The 7,493-nt window shown below is 39.4% G+C and overlaps 1 protein-coding gene across 1 annotated transcript; it reads left to right on the forward strand.

The window, feature by feature from the left end:
- Nucleotides 1-1,843: 1,843 nt before the first annotated feature.
- Nucleotides 1,844-6,799, forward strand: LOC110953640 (indoleamine 2,3-dioxygenase 2-like). The gene is made up of 10 exons (XM_022197752.2): nucleotides 1,844-2,197; nucleotides 3,032-3,127; nucleotides 3,235-3,354; nucleotides 4,009-4,127; nucleotides 4,264-4,278; nucleotides 4,399-4,498; nucleotides 4,639-4,756; nucleotides 4,872-4,923; nucleotides 5,166-5,314; nucleotides 5,477-6,799. Exons 1-10 carry the CDS (start codon nucleotides 2,099-2,101, stop codon nucleotides 5,866-5,868), a joined length of 1,260 nt encoding a protein of 419 aa, XP_022053444.2. The 5' UTR covers nucleotides 1,844-2,098; the 3' UTR covers nucleotides 5,869-6,799.
- Nucleotides 6,800-7,493: the final 694 nt, after the last annotated feature.

Here is a 7,493-nt window from a genome sequence, read left to right on the forward strand (position 1 = left end):
GTCTGAGGTAAGGAGAGTTTCAGTAAAATTATTTGTATAACTAATTGTATTGGATGTATCACCGGCTGTGCTTGTACTTCAAGCAGGACCACCATACATCAAAGCTTGTCTGTGGTCAGCAGGAGTCTGGATTTACATGAATATTAAAACTTAGGATGAAATACCTGCTGAGCAACAACAACATGCTTCTTATGCAGTCTTAATCAATACCATAAATATGAAACCACAACCAGCAGGTGACTGACTTTGCTTATGTAGAAACTGGAAAGGGACAACAACTATTTGCTTAGTCGCAGTTTTAAGAATGAATGCAAATTCATTAAAACATGGTGTCTTGTTGGTTCAGTTTATACACAACGTGAATGTAAATGCAGTTGTGGTTCATGTAGATGAGTTACATGTGATAAAATACCTGAACATCTGGCACAAATGCACAGTTGTAATTGTGTTTAAAAACTATAGTATCGACACAATAAATACCACTTTCACTTCCATTCATCCATCCATCCATTATTAAGTGGGGTATACCACTTAATCCTCATTAGGGTTGCAGGGGGGCTGGAGTCTATCTGAGCTGACTTAGGGTGAAGACAGGGGACACCCTGGACAGGTTGCCAATCTGTTGTAGGACTACATATACAGACAAACAATCACACTCACATTCACACCTATAGACAAGTTATAGTTACAAATTAACCTCAGCATGTTTTTGGACTGTGGAAGGAAGCCGGAGTACCCGGAGAAAACCCACGCATGCAAAGGGAGAACATGCAAACTCCATGCGGAAAGATCCCAGGAAGGCCAGGACACGAACCGGGGATCTTCTAGCTGCAAGGCCAAAGTGCTACTGTACAGCCCAAACTTTAACTTTTATTCTTATAACTCAAAGGGTTAAAATATACTAATATGATCACTTCAAGTTTTAGCACAGCTGAAGGGTTTAATTTTAATCAAACATTAATGTACAAAGTCAAATGTACTTTCTACAGGAAAAACTATAATTTCTTTGTGTCTAAAGAAATGCTGGAGAAGAATAAAGTGCATTAAAGGTTGATGAATAATTTAATTGAACACAATCACTTGATTTGTCTAAGCTTAGATGATCTCGCCTGGAAGACGTCTTTTTCTGTTGAAAATTAAAATGGTGTCATCGTCCCACTTCTACCATTGTCACCATCTGTTTGCATTCATATCACGTTGTTTTCTGCTGTTTTGCAGAGGATAAAACGTGACCTAGTCTCAGACACCTTTCTCAAACTCACACCCTCTGTTGTGTCATTTGTCAAGCACCAGAGAAACAAAAACTGAATACATTAAGGATGATTTTGGAGGCGCTCCATCTTCAGTTAATGAGCTGGAAGGATGATTTTGACTCTTTGAGGTTTGTGGGTTAAGTTTGTAAATTTTAGTCTCAGCCTGGTCCTTTTAACTACACCTCTGGATCTTATTGTGGACTTTTAAAACAACAGTGACGATAAATATCTGAATATTGGATCAATATATGATACAAATGCAATGACCTGCTTGTAGATAGCGGAGTGGAAAGAAAATAATTCAATACTTTTATCCACAAAGAGCTTTTCTTCTGATATTACAAAACACATTTGAGCCTCTTTAGTTTTCAATAATTCATGTTGTTTTTGGAACAGAAAGCAGACAGGGATATTACTCAATCTTTTGGTATTTGTGTCAGTAACTGATTCCCATATAATCATCACTACTGCAAAGGCTGAGTCAAATAAACGTAGCAACTATGGTTAAGTCATTGAGCAGCATAGACTGAAGGCTACATGAGGGAAACCCCTTACATGGAGTGGACTATGCTATTCAGAAATTTCCCATTACAGTAAATGTTATTGTTTTCGGTTTCTTTCATCACAAACGGAAAATGGGAAGATATTCTTTATAATGCAATCTGTGCAAAGTTTTAGCTCCGTTCTGTGAACTCCTGACATTACAGAAAGAGGAATCTGATTGGCTCTTTGCTGTTGAAAGTTTGCAGTTAAAAAGGGATGTGACAAAGCAAGCTCAGAGCAAGTTGAACAATTGACATCTGTGTGTCAGATACTGATTTTCCTCCTCAATCCGAGCTGCTGTGATGGAGCATATGGAGACTAACAGCAGAGAAACACTGCAGGCTGACTTTGATACATTTGATATTTCTGAAGAGCTTGGATTTGTTCTTGAAGAGCCACTGGTAAGTTTCATTGACATCTTTTATTTTTTTCACACAGCAGACATTCTCTGTATATGTTTTTTGCAACACATCTCAAACAGATATGAAACAGGGTCACAGAATGTTAAAACAATGACGGTACTGTTCATAGTGTACAAGCAGAGATATTTTTGTTTCCCCTTGAGGGTTATTTCCACTTTATCTATCTTCTTTATTTAAGTGTTTGGTCAGCAGCACACATAGTCCGTCTGGGCTGAAACTGATAATTATGCTTGTTTTTGAGTTGGGTTAGAGAGGTTTATTGATCTGGTGAAGGTCTGTTTCTTCAAGTTTCTATTGAATCTTTCACATGACTGGGCATGTTCACTGTCCAGCACTGTGCATAAGAGTTCATTACACTCACAATGAATGATGTGGACATTCTAGTAGCTATTAGTCTTGGGAGTCATTTTATAGAAATATTTAACTGTATGTGGCTCAGATTTGTGTAGATTTCCAAATGTTATGAAATCTGCATCTCAGCATCGACACAAATGATTAAATTTTAGTCACAGAATGAATCATTAGCATTAAGAGCCTACTTGTCTGTTTATACAGTGTTTTCCCTTCTGGGCACCCCATGTTTTCTGCTTGGCTGATTTTTTTTTCTGTTTTCTTTCTTTTTTTTACTGCCTCCTCTTTTAAATTGCTTTCTGTCTCTGATTGATAGCACCAGTCATTCCCTGACATGCAGGTCAGGCACCATGGCAAACATGAGCTGATGATGTTGCTGATTACACTCTACATGAAAATCCCCCCACACAAGAAACAATCAAAAATCAATGAGCGAGTCATTTGATTCTTATTATCTTCTAGACTCACCTTCCAGACTATTATCGGGTGTGGCTGGACCTGGCAAACAATCTCACGCATCTGATAGAGTCACGTAAATTGCGGGATCTGGTTCATAATGTAAGAATGAGCGAAGCCTCTCCAATGCAAACGTGAAATGCAATCAGAAAATGTGTAAATCTGGGCAGACGTCAACTATTAAAACATGATATTTGACCACAATTCAGATGCCGGTCTTGAGTCCTGATCTTCTGAGCAACCACCGGGAGCTCAGGCTGGCTCACTTGACACTTGGATTCATCAGCATGGGATACGTATGGCAGGAAGGACAACACGCACCCGCTCAGGTAAAACACCATCTCAGTGGAATGGCATATAGTAAAGATGATATATTTCTGTCAAAGATGCCCTGACAGTGTGTGACATATGTTGAATATCCATCTGCACCCCTGTGAGGAGCTCTCTGAGGCTGTGCTCAGGCATAGGATTGCTTTGAGGTAGATGTTGAAGTCAAAATGACAAACTGTTGAAGGTACAATTTTAGCCATCTTGGTTTACCTGCCAAACCTTGTAAGCTAGCACTAAGTAGATGAGAATGTCAATGAACAACCTTACATGTTGTTTTGATGATGGTACTACATAAAAAGTCAGTACGAGCACCTAAAAAGAGGAAATGCTGAGGGAGACATGTTCAAAAGAAATGATATGGCAATCTATGCAGTTGGCAGCATTGGAGGAAAAATGTTACGGTATAAATTTGTCCAGGAACCATAAATATCTATACCAACCCGTATTGTAGAATGTGTTTTATTCCATCCATGTTGTGCTGATTGAAGAAAAGTCAGTGGAAACATCAGTGTCAATTGGATTTATCCTCTAGGAACAACATTTCATGTTGTTGAGGTCCCTAGACACATGCCGTTAGCATGACTAGAAACCACTGAAATCTCACAAAGGCAGCATCACTGGATCGAAACTTGACTATTATGTTTGCTTGACAGATTCTCCCTAAAGCCCTGGCCTGGCCATACTGGCTGGTATCTCGCAGGCTCGGCCTTCCTCCCATCTTGACGTATGCAGATTCAGTCTTAGCCAACTGGAAGTTAAGGGATCCCACAGGGTGAGTATTTTTTTTTTTTACCCTAGTTTAATGTCTTAACTTCATAACCATAGTCCACAGGGAGTCCTTGATTGCAATAGTAACATTACAAGTAATTTTGTCTCCACTGATAATGATTGAGACATTTTCATTTCAGGGATATGGAAATTAGGTAAGTGAAAGGAAAAGAGGTAGTTCCTTGTGCAACTCAGCACTTTCATGTATTTACTCATTTATTTTTGTGGTTTGTTAGTCTCATATGATGCTTTACTCATGTATTTCCGACAAAAAGGAACATGGACTTGATATTTTCCTTCCCTGGTGGGGAGAGTTGTCGGGGATTTTTTCTTGTGTCATTGCTGGTTGAGATGGCTGCCAGTTCGGGCATAGCGGTTAGTATACAGTACAGTCTTCCTATTTTTCATGTTAACTCTTTCTGATCCTATAGCCTGCTGCTGTATATTCATCACACAGAGTGTGACTTTGTCCCTTGAAACTTACTTACTGGCTTTAAACTTTCGGCTTTAACCAGGGAGCCCTGGAGGTGATGAACGCTATGAAAATCTGTGACCTCATCAGCATACAGAAAGGTCTCATCAAAGTAACTCAATCTTTGAAGAAGATGAAGGAAACTTTCAAACTCATGCACAGTAAGTTTGAGTTAAACCTATCTCAACATGAATTTAATCAATTGTCATGCTGTGCCTTTTATTAAGGCTCGGAAATTCAAGGTAATTAGAAAGACCAAATTTGTGCTGTTTCCAGATCATGTGGAGCCGACTGCATTTCATGGAACGCTGAGAATTTTTGTTTCAGGGTGAGTTTGGTGACTGTTACAGTGTCCTGCATACTGGAGTCATTATGGCTTTTAATATTTCTCTCATCTGGTGCAGATTTATCTCTTTATGAAGCATCAGAATTACCTCCGTCTTCTGTCCTTCAGTTGTTCTTATCTCCAATGCTGCACTGTACGTTTCAGTAGATAACGTTTAAAATGGTACCGTGTTCTTCAAATCCTCTGTAAAAGGAGTTTCATAGTGCTTGTTTGAATTGTTTCAGATGGAAAGACAATCCGATGCTTCCAAGAGGGCTCTTGTATGAAGGTGTGAGCAGTGAGCCAATTTTATTATCAGGTGGAAGTGCAGCCCAGAGTTCAGCCATTCAGTGTTTTGACGCTTTGCTGTGCATCCAGCATGAGGATGAGACAGGTAAAGATGCATTTCCCTCAACCTTTGGCCCCTTCAGATGCTTGTCATGAATGAATCACATTGTTTGTGCAGTCAGTTGATTGCTCTGGTAGAAAATGTTTCCGAGAAAGGCTGTTATTTTCATTCTTTTAAAGTCTCTTTTTGACTCTCTTCCCTATCTAGGAGCCTTCCTGACACGCATGAGGGATTACATGCCTCCTGCCCACCGTCAGCTGATAGAGACTCTGTCTATCTGTCCATCTCTGCGAGACTTCATCCTGTCCCACTCCAGCTCTGACCTCTGCCAGGCCTACAACTCCTGCGTCTCTGCGTTGGTGGATTTACGGAGCTATCATCTCAACACTGTGACCAAGTACGTCATTGTGGCCGGTAACCGTGCTCGGTCCATGGGCTGTCCGCTCAGAGGCGTGGGCTCTGCGCTGAACAACACAGGGACCGGCGGATCCAACATCATGGTCTTTCTCAAGAGCGTTCGTAACACAACCCAAAAAGCACTGATTCTCGAGAGGCCATCAACGTCAAGGGAAACTGAAACTCAGGCATTAGCTTGTTGAAGTTGTGTCTATGAAATGCAAAGTATCAATAGATATGTCCACAGTGTTTCAAATCAGAGGTACTATGTGTTCTTATTAGATTTCAAGCTTGAAAAATATTTACCAAACACTTCAATACCTCACTGTATTGTATTTAGTTTCACTCCAAGTTCGTCACATTCTTTGTCAGGACTCCTTGGCGTTTTTTTGTAACGCTCTGAGTACCATTTAGTGTCTTTTTTTTTCAACTTGAAGGGTAGCTTGATAGACCTATAAAAATCTGGGAATATCAGAAATAGATTCCGTGAGACGTGGCCAGACGATCTCTGCTGGTATTGCTATTGTCTGTCTTTTTCAGGCAATGTGATGTTTACCTTTAAAGGATGTGGTTTAACCCAAGCCATGATCTTATCCTAAACCTAATCAAACAAAACTTAACCAAGCCGTGCATGAAAACAATGGTAAGCAGTGAGTAAAAATGAGACTCATGTCATGAACTAAGTGGAAAAATGGAACGTTAACTTAAATCTCCGAGATGAAAGTCTTGTGACTGACACCACCTTCAACCTCTTCATGCAGTGCTTTTAAACTGGACAATTCTTATACGTCTGTTGGTGTTAAATATGAATCCAAGTGGTACTGAAGGACATCTTGTATCTCTAAGACCTCAGTGAATCTTACAAAACAGCAGTATTTGATGCCCTGGGAATGAGGACGAGCTGGTAGCTGTTAGAGTGAGCCTTAACAACCATGACCCTCAGATAAATCTTAAAGAGCAACCTAAATCCATCTCCCAGTGGTTTAACTTCTCTTTTTGTTGCAGTGATGTAAAGGCGCACTCAAGGGTGTCGTCAGTTCACCACAACATCCCGATAATGGGTGTGGTGAAAGAGATTGTTTGAGCCAGAGATGGCAGTGAAATGCTGCTTTTTAGCCTGAATTTACAGTCCTGACATCCATAATTTGGGCCCAACGCAAAAAAAAAAAAAGAGTAATGCCTGATGAAAATATAAACACTCACAATGAGCCAAAATGATAACCTATTAAATTACAATGATAATGGTGTCATTTGTCACTTACTATTCAACAAAAAATGCCAACTTTTGATTTCCACGAAATATAATGCACTTTACTTGGTATAACACTGTAAGTAATGAGGTGATAAGATGATGTGACAGAGAGGCATTATGTTTAATGCTATATTTGATTTATTCTGATTTTATTTTACTTTTTATTTTTTAGAAATAATGGCGTAGTTTGCAAACTTGAATGTATCTAATCACATTTGAATCCTAATTTTATTTTTGAGAGAAATTATTTAAATGCAATTTAAATGTATTCATGAATTGTGTATGTATATTATTCTCCGATAAAATAATGCTAACATAAGGAGGAAGGAGATGGATGCTAAAACCAAGAGCTGTGAAAAAATAGTGCTACAAGAATCAAATAATTGAGATCATTATTAAAATAAAAACCAATGCTATCAGCTGAGGAGAGTGACAGACAGGCTCAGTAGGAGTGATAGGAGAGAGGGATGGATGTTGGATCAGGTCACTCAGCTTGATGGAGCAGAACCCTCCACTCTCCTCCTGGACTTGACTTGAAGGTTTGTGTGTGTCTTCTCGCTATTGAAGACTAATCAC

Source organism: Acanthochromis polyacanthus, chromosome 15 (genome assembly GCF_021347895.1).
Source record: "Acanthochromis polyacanthus isolate Apoly-LR-REF ecotype Palm Island chromosome 15, KAUST_Apoly_ChrSc, whole genome shotgun sequence".
NCBI lineage: Eukaryota > Metazoa > Chordata > Actinopteri > Pomacentridae > Acanthochromis > Acanthochromis polyacanthus.